General features: G+C 43.7%; 1 protein-coding gene across 1 annotated transcript in view; it reads left to right on the forward strand.

Annotated features, from left to right (window-relative positions):
* The window catches only part of LOC119387830 (sterol regulatory element-binding protein cleavage-activating protein-like), a 60,763-nt gene that overhangs the window by 34,642 nt on the left and 9,435 nt on the right, over positions 1-16,686 (forward strand). The window contains 9 exon segments of the mRNA XM_037655359.2: positions 1,866-2,005; positions 2,750-2,988; positions 4,334-4,449; positions 5,104-5,334; positions 5,900-6,149; positions 9,795-9,880; positions 10,476-10,561; positions 11,594-11,724; positions 13,141-13,221. Of these exon segments, the coding sequence (XP_037511287.1) occupies positions 1,866-2,005; positions 2,750-2,988; positions 4,334-4,449; positions 5,104-5,334; positions 5,900-6,149; positions 9,795-9,880; positions 10,476-10,561; positions 11,594-11,724; positions 13,141-13,221 (1,360 nt within the window).

The raw sequence follows: 16,686 nt of genomic DNA on the forward strand, positions 1-16,686 counted from the left end.
TCTTTAAAGCTGTGACTTGAAAATGTTTGTGCACTGAAATGTGAGGCAGAGCTAATGTAAATCTACCTTTTAGTATAGCTCGGCATCATGGTCAGCTGTACAGCGCTATTTTGAAGGTTCGTGAGCCTACTGAAAAGGTGTCAAAATTGATTGACTGCTCGTTGGGTAAAGCCTGATGGCGTAGTTTCCTACAGTATCCATTTACAACAGTTGCTTTGGGCACATGAAATTCTGCACAAAATTGTGCACCTGGAGAGTTCCACAACCATTTTTGTACTGCACTGAAGGCCAGTGTGCATTGGTGGGCTTGTCACCAAATGTCAGTCAAACAGTCAGGATCCTGGATCCTTGCTTTAAAGTGTAATTACAAGTAGGGGTGTGCGAATATTCGATATTTCGAATATTTTTCGAATAGTGTTTGCTATTCGTTTCGATTCGCACTGGAATTTTACTATTCGAACTATTCGAACTACCCAAAAACAAATACAGTCAACGTCCGATTGAAAGTGACCCCTTCAGATTTTTAATATGCTTCACCTCATTACAATGTCGTATTGTGGCAAAGCTGCCTTTCAAGCTCCGTTACGGTTGAACTTTGCCAAGAGACTGTCAACGTCCGATTGGAAGTGGTCCCTAGATTTTTCAATATGCTTCACCTCGTCACACTCTGGTATTGCGGCAAAGCTGCCTTTCAAGCTCCATTACGGTCGAACTTTGCCAAGACACTGTCAACGTCCGATTGGAAGTGGTCCCTAGATTTTCAATATGCTTCACCTCATCACACCCCGGTATTGCGGCAAAGCTGCCTTTCAAGCTCCGCTACGGTCTCAAATGTACTAACTCCTGGTTCCAACATGGAGATGAAAGATGTGGCAGAGGTGGGGGCTCAATTAATGCTGTTTTGGACCTGAAACTTCGGCAGGAAGTCCGAAAAATCGGAAGCCGAAGCTTTTTAGCATCCAAAATTTCAGATGTTCTTATGTATCAACGTCTATGAGGCAGATTTGGAACTCCGGACTTGATGGGAGCACACCCTTGTCCGCCATATCAGTTGGGCTTCCACAGAAGTTGAAAGAGGAGGAGAGGCTGAGGAAATGGCATCTTTGCCTATCACGTGTAAAGTGTTGTTGGCAGCACTTTGGTTGCACCAAATCATGTACATAAATACAATTCGTCCTCTACATTGCCTCATTCTTGATAAGACAACTATGAAACACGACCCAGTGCTTCATCAACCTAGCGAAAAGAAACACTTTCATGTTGCTATCTCATATGAATATGCTTAGGAATCCTTTCTAGCTTTTGTTTCTGCAATTTCGCTTCGAAGTATTCGAAAAATATTCTAGAAATATTTGAGAAATATTCGAAAAATATTCGATTCGATTCGCACTCACACTTCAATATTCGAATTCGCTTCGCACCCAAAATTTTGCTATTCGCACAGCTCTAATTACAAGTGATCATAAAGAGCCACCTTGGGAAAACTTCATTCAGATACGTAACAGGCTATTTGCGTAGTTTTTTAAAAACAGTAATTCGAAATTTTTTTTCCTCACTTTTCGTTCCACTGGCTCCCAGTTAGCAGTTGGCTAGTAGTTAAAGGCTACAGAAGTGTAAAATGATTGTGGAGTGCTCCAAGCCCTCTGCAACGTTGCCTGTATGAGAGCTGTTTCTAAGAATGGCCAGCAAGCAATCTTCTGAAACTTATGTTGTGAGAGCTCTTTTTATACAGCTTCTTCGGTGCATCGTTTTCTCAGATAGACATATATACATCTGGAACATATAATAAATACTGTGAAGTTGCACTTGCTCTACATTTCCGCGAATGCTGCAGCTAATCTTTGTGCTGAATGTCTTTTGTCCAGATACATAAGCATTCTGCCACCCATCTTCCTGTCCGTGCCAGTACCGGCCAGTAAGGCTGTTGAAATGCGACATGCGGATGACCACAAGACTGTCTTCCATACTAACTGGCGTATCATCCCCAACATTGATGCAGAGCAAGGTTGGCATTGCTTGTGATCATTAGTGTGGCTGATGTGTGAAACCTGAATCTATGTAAACTAGCAATGAGAATTATTAAGTCTTGTTTGACTGGAAAAAATTCTAAGGACTCAGGGTATCAAATCTCCAGAAGAGGCTAATTTTTTCATTATGCAGTTCGTGCAACACGCTGTGTGTGCTAGTTATAGTCTCCAACCTTATTTATAGCACATTCCATGCTTCTTTGCAGGCAATAGAAAGTATCTTTATTTGTTTGGTTTTGTCCATAACGTGGGTGTATTTCAATGAATATGTCAATGAAGAATGGATTGCAGGAAGTCTTTTTTTTATTGTAGTCAAGACTCGTTTTTTGTATTTGCTCTTTGGGGCGTGAATATATCTTCAATGTTGTGTTTAAAGGGCTAAAATATTAGGCTAAGGGGAGGCAACAGAAAATATTACCTCAATACCTTGTCATGATTTGTTCGTGATATAGAAATATTGAAAGTGAGGTTCTAGTGTTGGTGCTTCTTAAAAGTATATGAACCAAGTCTCAATATGTGCTGCAGTGAATAAACCAAGATCTGTCTTTAATGTACGTAAGCGGCTCTTTTCACATTATCAGTGGACACTATTTTACTCACAATGATGCTAGTATTGATGCTGTATTAACGGGGTAACATTGCTGAATTGATGTTCCAGCATTTATTTGGCATTAATGCCACTTTTCTCCATTCTGGCTCCTCCCACAATTTCTTGCCTGCAGAAAATGCTGTCAACGGCCTGATGCATCCGGCAAGCCGTGCCGAAGCTACACTGGTTTTGGCCCTGTCCATTCCAACTGTTCTCTTCATCGTGTACCTGTTTGTGACCCTGTACCGATGCATGTGCTCACGCAACTATGCCGAGTGGAGGTCCAGTTGGTCCAACCTGTACCAGTCCCGAGACCCTGACACATTTCTCGTCATGGATACTTACCCCATCGAACTGCAGGGACACAGCCAGGTAGCGCTACGTTGTTATCGCTTGATACAGTAAACCCTCATAAGAATCAAGTCACTTTATTCATATTGCTTTTATCAATGTGTGGCATGGTCCCTACCTAAGTGTGTTCATTTGGATTGGATGATTCGAGCCCATGGGCCGTGGGCTCCACTTAGGTCGAAGAATGAGCTAGCAAAACTTTGGATATAGAGGTGTCCGAAAAGCAGTCTGCCGCTTGTTAACTGGCAGTCTGCTTTTCGCTGCATGAAAAACAAATGAGCTTCAAGATTATGAGCATTAAATTGCAGGGTATGAAGGAAAGAAGGTGACTTTTAAGGACTCGTTTTTCTTTGTTAGACACAATATTAATGAGAACTAACAGACAATAATGCCAAAGAAAGTATAGGGGAGGCTATTTGTAGCGATTAGGATATATATGTGAAGAAAGTAAAGTGGACGAAAAGATGACTTGCCGCCGGCAGGGACCGAACCTGTGACCTTCGAATAACGCGTCCGATGCTCTACCACTGAGCTACGGCGGCGGTCATCAGGGGTGTAGCCAAGGGGGGGCTGGGGGGGTTCAATCCCCCCCCCCCCAAATTTTTCGATTTTGCTTGCCTATATATACACGCACACATACAAAAGCACGCACAAACATACATAAAGTATGGTTGAACCCCCCCCCCCCCCCCCCGCCCCCCGAAAAAAATTTCTGGCTACGCCCCTAGTGGTCATCCTCCCGTCCACTTTATGGGGTATATGTGTGCATTTTAACCTAGGAGTGTTAGTCAGCGCCGATCGCAGCCATGGCGTCGAGTGTGGAACACTCTTTCTGCATGTTGGCGTCACGTAGCACGTAATCTTTTTACGAGCCGGCAGCTGACCAATAATCCCTCGCATACTACCTGAAGGCATCAAGTCTGGTCAGCAGCTGGCTCGTAAAAAGATCATGTGCTACGTGACGCCAACTGGCAGAAAAAGAGTGTTCCACACTCGCCGCCATGGCTGCGATCGGCGCTGGCTAACACTCCTAGGTTAAAATGCACACATATACCCCATAAAGTGGACGGGAGGATGACCGCCGCCATAGCTCAGTGGTAGAGCATCAGATACGTTATTCGAAGGTTGCAGGTTCGGTCCCTGCCAGCGGCAAGTTATCTTTTCGTCCACTTTACTTTCTTCACATTTATGTCCTAATTACTACAAATAACACCCCCTATACTTTCCTTGGCATTATTGTCTGTTAGTTCTCATTAAATTGCAGGGTATGGTAACTCCTGCAGAGGAGCTTATTCATTTAGTGTCTCTCAGTTACACCTGTAAATGCGCAAGTGCAAACTCCAATGTGGAGCCCACATTTTTCCAGGAAATTGAGTACATCATTACTGAGGACAACACGATAGTCAGCACTGATCTTGGAGGTGACGTCAGGATCTGGGACTCCAATACTGGAGAGTGCATCAACATCCTGAATAGAAGAAGGCGAGTTTTTCAAGCTGTTCCCCTCTTGTTGCACTGCCAACTTACTTCTCCAGGAATGTTTGAGTAATTTCATAAGTTTTCTCACAATAACGAAAATCAATGTTCATTTGAGTATATACCTGTGTAGCTACAAAGCAAGGTCATATAGCTTTCCTAAATTTCCATGCATTCCTAGAAGAGTTGCACCCTTTCAAGTATGTCTTTGCCACACAACAGTAATCTTCAGCTGGCTTGCTTCTGTTTCCTTGCTCTAATGCCTTGCGTGGTAGTTGCAAATGATGAAATGCTTGAGTGTTATCAGCGTGACGTAGCATTCTCACTTGGAAAGTAACAAGCACGGAGTCTTTATGAAAGGATATGCAAGCGAGCTCGATGGCAATTATTGTTGTGTGGCAGAAAGGTGCAACCGTTTTTAAAGAGCATGTTAAGAAGTGTTTGATGGTGTAAGGAGTGTGTACTGACACTCTTTTAGCATTTACATGCCTTGTAATCTTGTACAACTGCAAGAATTTGCTCATTTCTTTTTGCTGTTACACACACCTATTGAATGTTGCTAGTGATGCTCGGAGACCTTTCCATTTGGCTGCAGATGTTGCTTTCGAACTTCTGGCAGCAAGAATTTGTTCTTATTCACTTTTGGCCTGTCCTTTGCAGAAGCAGATTGAGAAAACCCAAACAAGAGAACTACACACTGCGTGCAAGTGGCAGCTTCTCTTCAGATTCCACGTATGGTTCGTCGCCCACAGATTCCTGCGATTTCGGCCTCAGCAGCCAGGTTAGCCGAGAGCATCCACCTGAATTTTTTGTAGGACAGAGCAGCCCAGCTGGCCTCTCGCCTGGCGTTGCACCCGAGGATATTCGCAGCAAGGGATACGACTTCTCAAGGTAAGAACGGCACGGCGTGCTATGTATATCTAAGTGCTCTTTGCTTGTGTGCTATCATTGTGACACATGTGCATTGTTGGGATATTATTGGCTTGGTGCAGGATCTACCTGAATATACCAGTTTCTTCACTCAGGGAAGTGGCTTACGTTGTTATCTAAGACTGTAGTGATAACTTCTCATTCATCTGAAGTGTATCATAATTGCTTTAGGTAAATCGAACAGTCTGCAATAACAAGGAAAGGGATAGCTTTTCTGTTAAGGTGCTCTCACACAGAGCAGCCAGTGGCCTACATTGTCTGCAAGAGCGTGTTATTGGCAGTTCTGTCGATAGCCATTCAGCTACACATTCACTTTGTGTAGCATAATGCTTGTTGTTGTTTCCATCTTCCAGGGTAGTTTAGTAGCTGTAGTGTTGTGCTGCTAAGCATGAGAGCTTAGCAGTTCAACACTACAACTACTTTTAATTTTACTAAATTGCTTATGACAGGGTTATCATCAATGTGAGTGTTGTACATAAGAACTGGCAGCTGAAGATAATCTCGTCTACTGTTTTCATGATTGCAGGTTTGTTACACCATACTTGCAAATGCCTTCATCACCACGAGAAGGTGATGATCGGGAGTCAGCCATGCACCAAATAACGGAGTCACCGAGTGCCGGTGATGAATCATCTCTGGTGACGGCAGGGGGAGGTGATGCATCTGGCAGGGGATCCAATCACACTGCAGCAGCCAGCGTAGAGTTCCAGCCTATCTGGTGCATGGGCTGCTACAGCCATTGGCTCGTCGTCGGGTGCCAGAATGGCCGCATTGAGGTCAGAGCGCAGGTCTTGCCTTCTTGCATGTTGCAGATATTAGGCAGAGTTTAGCTCCTGTACAACATTTGTATGGCACAACCAAATGAATCCAACAGACAGTTAGGCCTGGGAAAGCATAGGGGATGTTAATTGTTGTCTTTAACTGTATTGTAGTAATTGTGACATAAATTGAAATGAATAAAGTGGACGAAAAATCACCCTTCGCGTAATTCGAAGGTTGTGGGTTCGGATCCCACCGACAGAAATGGTGATTTTTTTGTCCACTTTAATTCAGTTCAACTTATGTCACAATTAGTACACCATAGTTAAGACAACAGTTAAACGTCCCCTATGCTTTCCCTGGCCTAATTGTGTGTTGGATTCATTTGGTTGTGTCTAACAAATAAACGAGCCCCTCGAACAAAAAGTTCCCCATGAATGGTATGGTGTCTTGAAGTGGCCATGTGCAATGCGTGGGTTAAAACAGATTGATTGCACTGCTTATAAAATAATGATATTCTCACACTTGTTATCCAGATAGGAAAATTCAAGATTGTTAAGTTCTACAAGGTATAGTGTGCAAGCTATGCTCAAACTTCGTCTTCACGTGTGGCTTCTCAGCAGTGCACTTTCGCTTTGCCGTGATAAAAAATTGTAAAAATAAAAGTGTGCCACATTGCTGTAGGATTGTGCTACGCTTCAAATGACGCCATCAGCTACGCTTCAAGAGACGCCATCAGTGATAGTATTGATTAATGAACGTACTAGTACAAGCGGAATTGTTCCTGAAGTCATGCTGGGTTATACAGTGAAACTTCACTTGAACGAACTTCAAGAGACCCCAGGAAAAGTTGGTTAAAGTGAAAGTTCGCTGATCTGGAATAGCTATGTTGCAACTTGTTATCAGGAACTAATGAAAACATCAGTTGTTGAAATGAAATTTGAGCCCTTTTATTTGCAATGCTGCTTATTTGAATGGGAATTTCTGCTTATTAGGCATGTTTTGAAAACTGTAGGAATCTTTTGCTTCACCGGCACAACGCTGTGCTGGGCAGCGAAGGACTCCACTTTTTCCAAGTACATCAGTGCTTCTTTAGCTGAAATTCTTGGTTCTTCCAGTACAAGGGCTACCGTATTTACTCGATTCTACCGCGCCCTCGATTGCAACGCGCACCTGTTTTCCGCGACCAAAAAGAAAAAAAACGTACAACATCGATTCTAACGCGCACCCATTTTTCGTGAGAGAAATGATCAAAAGTACGTAGGAGTCCACCTTCGCACATTCAGAAGAACAGGTATTTGGGTTTTAAAGAACTAAAGTTTCAAAAAAAGAAAACACAAAGTCAAACGGCGGGCCTTGCCGCTGAAACTGTCACCACTACGGCGGCGATGCGAGTCGCATAATGGATCAGTCTTCGTCGCTGTCGGACAACTCCTTGTCGCTGTCAACGCTCTTCGAGTTCGGCAAACCGGCCCTGCTTTTGTCCACAGAAACTTTTTCATGAAGCTTTGCTGTAAAACAATCTTCTGCTTCTGTTAGCGCCAGTCTCGCACGCACGTTTCGGCAACTCCGAACGACCGCGATGCGGCCCGATTTCCGTCCGTCTCTGCACATGTAATAACTTTTCTTTGAAATGCGACATCGTGGTGCACTCGTCGAGTATTTGGAGGGGGCACTTCCATGCCGCCGATGCGAATGCAGAACGAGATGACAAACTCCTCAGCACACGTACGAACTGAAACAATGACAGAAATGGCCGAGGCGCGTAGGAGGCGGCAATTTTGAAATGCCGATGGCAATACGATAACCGTTTTTTCGGTACTCGATTCTAACGCGCATGCGATTTTACGACTCGTTTTGCCAAAAAAAAGGTGCGCGCTAGATTCGAGTAAATACTGTACTTTTTCCTCCTCCTCTTCTTCCTGAGGTAGGATGTTCACTACAATCTCTTCTGTAGAAAAAGTGGCGCATGTCTGAACGCAAGAGTCACCGGTGACATAGTCCTCAGAACGCAAAGCACTATCTGTACCCAGTACTTCTGACAATTTCTGATCAATATGATGTGGGAGGCATAGGATGGTGTCACAACATATGTTCGTATAAGGGAAATGCGCTCTGCACTAATTTCGTTAAACTTAAACGCCTAAGCTTTGTGTCCAGTGGTGCTTCGGCAGGGGATTTACAAAAAGTTTGTACAACTGAATAGTTCGTTTAACTGACGTTTGTTCAAGTGGTATTTTACTTATTTCTTTGAAAGCTTCAAAAGAACCCCTGACACCAAAATTGAAACCTCAAGATGTTCCGTGTTGTTTGATTGTCCTCTATATGGGGGCACTTCTGGCCAATTATTAGTGCCAGACGTTAGCTTTAAGATATACTTTAATTTCGTTTTAAAGTAAGCGTGAGTGGTCATTTGAGTTGGCAGCACTTCGTGGCATCGCCACTCGTATGACATAGACCGAGGCCCCGTGTGACGTTCCATGAGTAAAGCGAGTATTGTTGACATCAGAGAAGATTTTCGGGGCGCGCACAATACCACGACTGGCAGCTGCAGCGAGGACTATTGTTTGTCACCCCTCTCTCTCTGTTGTCGGGCTGCTCTCAACATAGTTCTGGCTGCTTTGGCCAGGAATGCTTTTTCTTTTTCCTCAGAAGGACGGGGGGAGGGGGCATGCACGCATCATTTCATTCTTCACTGCGCGCGGGGCCCCGATTTGAAAAATGCACTTTCAACGACACCAAAGCTTGAGTGCACGTGATCTTGGGCGCTTCCCCGCCGTGGGGCGCTAGTTTCTTATGGTATTTAGGCGGGCGTTTCGAACTGACGCAAAATCTTTTCAATTAACGACACTAGCACTAATTATACGATGCTTTAGAGCATTTACGATTCAATTTCGGGATTACCAGACACAAAGCTACAAATTACAGTAAAAAAGTTTCAAACAAAACTTTCGCTGTCAGGAGTCCTTTAATGTTCATGTTGTGCTCTTAATGGAGCAGACTCTCTCTTCTTCTTCTTCTTCTTCCTAGAAGTTTGTCATTTTCGGAAGGTGAATTAGGTGAATACTACGAAGGTAGTGGTTGTGTGCAAGAAATGTAGCCCTAATGCATTAAAAAATGTTGCGGTGGCTCAAGTTCGCAGGTAAAATGCTGTGACAAAAGCATTTTCAATTGAATAGACAGTTGCGTGACATCTTGTTCAACATTTGTGACAAGTATGATCGTTCTAGTCACTGCGTACTACTGCAATGTTTATACTCCATTCACCCAAATGGCACATCCACTCTGGACACATTGTTCACCCTCCCTCTACCTCAGTCTAGAAGTTCCAGTAGACTTGTGTGTCTGCATTCTTTCATCTAACTGTATGTTGGTTTTGCTGGTTAAAAAATGCTGGGGCACTGACTAGCCACATTCTTCCTGCTCTTGGTGTTTTCTTGCCTAGATTGACAGCTCATGTTTCAAAAAGCACAGATAATACATTGTCATATTGCACAATAATGTAGTATGAGTAGCAGCCCTCTTGAACTCTTAAAGTAGCCAAGATAAATAAAAAACAAATATGCCACTTAGGAGGTCATAGACACTAGGGCCACTCAAGTCTCATTGTAGGCAAAAGTTTGATCGATCCCCCCTCCCCCCTTTTTTTTTCTCTTCAATAGCTCTGGCACATGCCTACAGGTCGCCTCTGTGGTGTGTACACAGACAACACGGATGGAGTAACAGCGGTCACAGTTTCTGGTCACAGGCAAGATCACTTTTGATTTCCCGATGACCTTACTTTTACTCTCATACTATTTTGTTAGCATGTTTTAGTTAACTTCTACATGATAATGTGACAACAGCTCGTTCGCTTACTGACTCTGCTTATTTTTTCATGAAAGGACTCCAATATATCATCAAGTGCGTGTGCTTACAAGCCAGCAGGCCAATATGTAATTTTTGTGAATGCACCATCACGGAAGTTAAGCCAACATTTTTTTTGCTAATATTAGAAGTTTTGCACAACCGTAATATTGCCCAAAATTGCTTGTTGGGCTTCTTTGTTGTGGATAGTGTAAACAAGACTACTCTTGTTGAAGGCATGTGTTAATGGAGTTGCTTCGTAAGTTGATAGGAGAGGTTTCAGGTTGATACGTTGAGTTTGACAGGTTTCTTGGAACCCCAAAAAAAGGTGTTGAGTCTGTTGACAGTACCCAACGGTTTGATGGAACCTTACCTGGAAGTTGCCGGATGGCATCGTCATTTAGAGCAGTTAATTCTTGTAGGAAACTTGTTTGCTAAAAACATACCTTGCTCCATTCCTTGATTTTGACCAGGCAGATTGTGGCTTGCATGTGCAGAATCATCACATCAAGAATAAGTGGCATTCTGGAGTGCTGGCACCTTGAAATGTATTGTGAACGGCGATCATCTGATGTGGGAGGAGGTGAGAATTGCCTTATTTTCGTTTTCTTTTCCTCTTGTGAAATGCAGTAGTACATCATTTTCTATGTTTCTTGCAAATTTTGGCATTAAAAGCATGCCTTGCCTAGTATGTAATTGGTTATTTTAATAAACGTGCCATGCAGCACTCCGCTAGCAAGTGACAGGCGTACAAATATCAGAAATTTCAAGTATGGTCAGAATTTTTCGGCTTCAGGTCAACGTGTACTGAATTAAAGAATTAACATTAAATTTATTGGACTCTTCTGAGCTTTTGTGATGTCACATCACTTTGTGCTTTGTGTCAACACATCAAGGCACATGTTTCTGAAACATGGGTGGCCTCAAAATCAAAAGCATTTGAAAACAATTTTTGTGTTTTATTATTGTCCTCATCGTAAGCCTATTTACGCCCACTGCAGGAGCTAAGTTTCTCCTAGAAATCTCCTGCCATGTGCCAGGTTATGCCTGCAAATTTTCTGATTTCGTCTGACCACACAGTTCTCTGCCATCCTCGGCCTATTCTCTAACTCTAATAGACAGTCAGCTATGTACCATACTCATTCAACCATGCACGTGACCTGCCTAACTCCGTTTATTCCTCCTAGTAACAACTACAGCATATTGGCTACTTCCTTTCTTTCTTTAATACGCAGTGCTGTATTTCTACCTCTTAACATTATCCATTCTACTGCATTTTGTGCAGTCCTCACTTTCCAAGCTTCTTAGTCAGCCTCTAAATTTCTGCTGCATATGTCAGCACGGGCAGAACTATAAGATTATACACGTTTCTTTTTAAGGGCAGTGGTAAGCTGCCTGTCAATATATTTTAATCCCTACATTAGGTATGCATCCTGACTCATTTCTGTCTGACGTTTTGGAAGGTAGCTGATTTCAAATATAGGAGGCAGTGTCAGCAATAATGGGGAAGATATAGATCATGGGAGCAGTGTGGCTTGCAGAATTTTACGTTGGAGACTTCTTAAGAGTGACTTCTAGAATTACGTGTAAATTTACACTCTCTGTTATTTTTCAGCTTGGGAGAATGGAGATGTTCAAGCCAAGTTGGTGTGGGTGAACAGTGTGCGTGCACACACTCAGCCCATTTCAGTAGTGTGTGTTGAAGGGGGACAGATAGTGACTGGCAGCCTGGATCGCCTGCTTAAGGTATGCACTTTTTGAACACCTCCTTGTTTTTGTAGCAGGCCTAGAGACGTGTGTGCATTTTTCTTAACCTTTTGAGCATGGACTCTTTTTCTCAAAGTACAGTAAAACCTCGTTAATTCAAAGTCACTGGGACTGTGAAAAACTTTCGAATTAAGCGGGTTTTCAAATTAACGAAACGTACAAAAAGCGGGATGCAAGGAACTTTGAATTATTGAAAGTAATCAGAGGTGGTTGTTTGGCCTTCTACTTTGCGGCTCCAAGGGTTGTTTTCCAGCAATACCCGGTCCCATTTTTGCCGCGAACCCGGGAAAACGGCGGGCCTCGCTGCTGTCAGCACAAAAAAAAAGAAAGAAAAAAAAGAAGTGGTCAGCTGAAATGCGTGCCTGCGGAAAAAAAAGGCATGCTTCACTGCAGCACAGTGGTGACACACGGGCAGCATGTCACCTGCTCCTCGCAGCGTCAGCGCGTCATGATGCGATCATTCGCCCATTCTTTCTGGTAAAATAAAGAATATGATAATGGCCAGTGTGACGGAATCTGCAATGTGTTCTGGCTGGAAAACAGGATCATTGAAGTTTTCGAACTTAGTTTTCGAAGTAGGCGTTACAGGCAAGTACTCCGCCAGCAGTGCAAGTGCGCAAATTGCCATAGCAACCGCCAATCGGAGGTTCGCATACATCATGAATTCTGTCAGGTCGTCCTTTATTCTCTTTTCTTTTCTCAAAAAGAATGGGTAAATCATGACGCGCTGACGTTGTGAGAAGCATGCGACATGCTGCCTGCGTGTCACCGCTGTGTTGCAGTGAAGCACGTCTTATTTTCCGCAGGCACACGTTGTAGCTGATCATGAGACCGCATTTTCTTTTTTTTCCTTTATTACTTTTTTTTTGCGCTAGCACCAGCGAGGCTGGGTTGCTTCAACTGTCACTCATTAATATCGCCACACTGCATTGCCCTGTGGCTCCTAATGGCCGTCGCTTCCGCAGAGTTGCGGCGAAATCGGGATCGGGAATTGGCGCATGGCACCCAAAGTTTTCGAATTAACCGGGCTGGCGCTGACCGCCGCTTCAAAATATCTACTCATATTTACATTGCAAAATACGGGACCGCAGAAACCCTTCGAATTAAGCAGGATTTCGAAATAACCGAGTTCGAATCAATGAGGTTTTACTGTACATCCACCCAGTGTCTATATTTTAAAATCTATTGATTTTGGAATGCACGAAATGACCTGTAAAAAGCATTTCAGCCAACATTATGCCTCTTTGTATGCATTAAAACTAAGTTCAAATGCCAGTCTGTTTAGGGATCTTTATTTTATCTTTGCCTACATATAGTATGTTGGTGAATTACAGTAACAGTGGTGACTTGTCTGTACTATGAACGCATCTGATTTTTTATTCATGGGTTACGCAGGTGTTTCGCTGTGACACAGCCGTGTGCGTGTATGCACTTCATGGTCATTCGGGAGGCATCTCTGCCATTCACGTCGAAAAGGTGAACATTTCTTGCACAATGCTTGGTGTCTCCTTAAAGGGCCCGTAAACAGGCTGCGACTTTTTTTTACACCCCCCAAACAAGCTCGCTAATTCGTACAGTAGACCGCGGCGATCACGTTTTCCGAATATTACAGTGCTGCACGTTGTGCAGACCCTTCATTTCGAAAAACAATTCCCGCGCTTCTTTCCTACGCCTGACCAATCCTCCTCGTATGCGCAGTGATGCAAACTCGGCGATCGGCGAGTTGACGTAGCACTGAGCTCGTCGATTGGTCTAAGCCAGGTCTCAACAAACAGTAGTCGAGTTAACGTCAGTTCCAGTTTCCACCCACCGCTACGAAACTGCGCCTTGTTTCTTGGCCCTGCGGTGATACGGTTTCGGCCACGCAGTAACGCAGCTGTCATGAGTATGTTCCCCGCACTGCATGGCACCTGCACGCAGTTTGCCTTCGACATGAGCAACACATGGAGGAAGCGTTGTGCTGTTGTCAGCTGCAAATCGAGCGGAGAAAGGGGGAATCTCCGGCAGCTCGGACGGGTCGGCCTTGCGGCAAGCTGGGTTCTCAACGCTTTTCTCTCGCGCCCCTTCGTCGTCTTGGAAAGCAAGCACGCATTCTTGCTGCATTGTGAACTGTCACAAACGTTCAAAAATACCGAAAACTGCCCGTCAAGTTGCGGAGCATGTGCGACAATGTAAACAATAAACAACCAAGAGCTGCAGCAAGCGGAAGTGCATTGCGACTGATCCCGCTTGCCGATGACGTAAATTGCTGACGTCGTGTCACGTTGCCAAAGTGGGCGGAGTCACGACGACGGGCTATGCCTTCCCCTCCTTGTGGCGGAGAAGGGTGGCGAGGCAGCACGAACATTTGAAACCAGCTGAAACGGATGTTCTAACCCCTGTAACTTCCTTATTATAGCACGTATTCGCAAAATTATTGCGGCAGCATGTTCACATAGCAAAAGTGCGCATATTTCCCTTCATTACAATTTTTGGACCTCAGGGTTGTTTACTGGCCCTTTAAGGGGGGACGTGGCAATGAAAACTATCTTGGTTATTTATGGAGATAAAGTGATGAAATTTTGCATGCAGATGTGATATGTTGTGCTGATATCATAACTGAAGTCGGTTTTGAGCTATCTGTTGTAGTTGTTGAGTTACAACACTTGATACTCTCTCATTGTCATCCCAAAATTAATTAATGAATTAGACATAAGTTCGTCACAATTTTTGCATAAGCATATTCACAAGGGCCCGTTCTGTGCCGTAAAGCTATTGGTTTATTTTTTAGTACTCAAATAAGCACACAAAAAAATTTTTGACATTTCTTGTACTCATTGTCTTACTACAACTTTTACAAAAAGCCAATTATAAAAATCTGTATGGCGTGCAGACAAATATGGACAGCTTTACGGCACTCACCAATGTTTCAGGATCTAGTGCAGAAAACAGAATGGTTATATCTTTATTTGTTGAGAAATGGCACAGGGATGACTGATAGCAACTGTTCAAAAAATGAAAGCTGAGAAAATGGAGCTCCAAGAAAATGGAGCTAAAAGCTAAAAAAAATGGAACTCAGAAGGAAGCTGGTTTTATTTTTCATTGGAGAAATGCAGCTTTGTGGCTATCTTGAGCTCTATCTGTCCTCTTTATGATGACGCCAATAGGATGGCATTGTGTCAAGGGAAAACAGCAGATTTTCATTTTCTAAAGCCCAATTTTCTCATCGTTTTTGATAACAGCACACTAGTAAAATGTTTTTTTTTTTCAACTCCTACTGCTTATTTTGGTCTAATATTTCACCATGACGTAAAACATGGTCTGAGGATTGCAGAAAAAAATAAATTGAAAAACTGAACATTTTAACGAAATTTACCATTCCCATTGCCACGTCCCCCCTTAAATGAATACTGAAGCAAAACCTGAAATTTTACAAAAACGCTGAAAATTAATTCTCAGTGTGCGATTACATCGAAAAGGTTGCCACTTAGTGAATTTTTCAGCGGGTGGTTTTATTTTCAACGATTTCGCAAGCGTTTACGAAGTCGCCCAGCTGACACAAGTTGGAAGGCGTGATGTAATGACACCCTTGTCAAACAGCCAGCTGGCTGGCTGCATTGTGTATTTACTGCACAGGAACTGATTCTCTCAGCCTTGCAAAGTGAAATGTGTTAATTTCCCTCTTTTTGAACAAAGAAACAGTGCTAGAACAGGACGAAGACAAGAGGACACAAACACGGCACTGTGTTTGTGTCCTCTTTTCTTCGTCCTGTACTAGCGCTGTTTCTTCGTTCGAAGATCAGTATGCAACAACCAGTCCAATTCAATACACTAATTTGCCTCTATATGGCGGAGATGGTGAGGTGTCAATTTTGTGCCTCCTTTATCTTCCATGTTCACTGACTATTCAAGACATTCTGGTGCCAAGAATGATGATGCTGATTTGATTTCTTGTCTTGGCAGCAACACCTTGATTTAAGTGTAATGCAGTCATTCCACTCCTGCGCCAACTGCACCAAAGTGCGCCAAATTGAATTTACTGCGCCATTCTGATAAAATCAACGTAAATTGCGCCAAACTGCGCCAGAGTCTCGGGTTAGGGTGTGTCTATCACCGACAATCGCACCGCCGGCGCGTCAGAACATGTTCAGCTTTATCTTGGGGCCGCCACAGTCACAACCACGGACCAAGAATTATTCCGCCGAATAAACAGTGCTCGCGCGAGCGTCCCGATCCATGACGCCATGATCGGTGCCGACGCAGCTTCCGTTGTGCAAGTGGGCTCGACGGCAAGATGCATCCTCCGCAGAAGCTCGTGACGCGTAGGACAATCGACAGCGTGAAAGTGAGACAGCGATTCATCGGCGGGCGTTGTCTGTTCCAGAAACGCTGCTGATAGCTTGTTTCAGGAGTTGCAAGGCTGGTAATTGGAGCAATGTTCAGTAATAACAACTCGCGTGCCGCTAGAATGTCTTTCCGTTCTGTTTCTGGACATCGCGGAATGATAATTGGGCAAACAAGCAATAGATATATGGAGCAATGTCGAATCTTCCGTGCTTCACGTCCACGGAATATCACGTGAACGGTGGGAAGGCGTTGAAACTTTTCATCAAATACTTATCTATGGATCTTCATCCAGAGGAGCTTTTTCGTAATTTTCTTCCACGGTTGGTAATCGTTCTTGCGGTAATACCCCCTGAAAGGCCCTGCCCTTTTGAGTTCGTGAGTGTTTGGACCCCAATTCGAATATTTTGCTTGTTCTTTTTTCAAGTGTCATCTCATTAATAAAAGAGTGACTCCTGGTCGGAGAAGCCGAAATTCTGTTTTACTTTGCGCAGCTGTCAGTAGCCCGCCGCTGAAGGCCCCGGTGTCTGAAGTCCCACTGTGAAGCGGTTACGCTATGTTATATGTCCGCCCCTCGCTTTCGGTTAAAAAAATGAGTTTCGCTTAAAGGCGAAGAAG

Source organism: Rhipicephalus sanguineus, chromosome 3 (assembly GCF_013339695.2).
Source record: "Rhipicephalus sanguineus isolate Rsan-2018 chromosome 3, BIME_Rsan_1.4, whole genome shotgun sequence".
Lineage (NCBI taxonomy): Eukaryota > Metazoa > Arthropoda > Arachnida > Ixodida > Ixodidae > Rhipicephalus > Rhipicephalus sanguineus.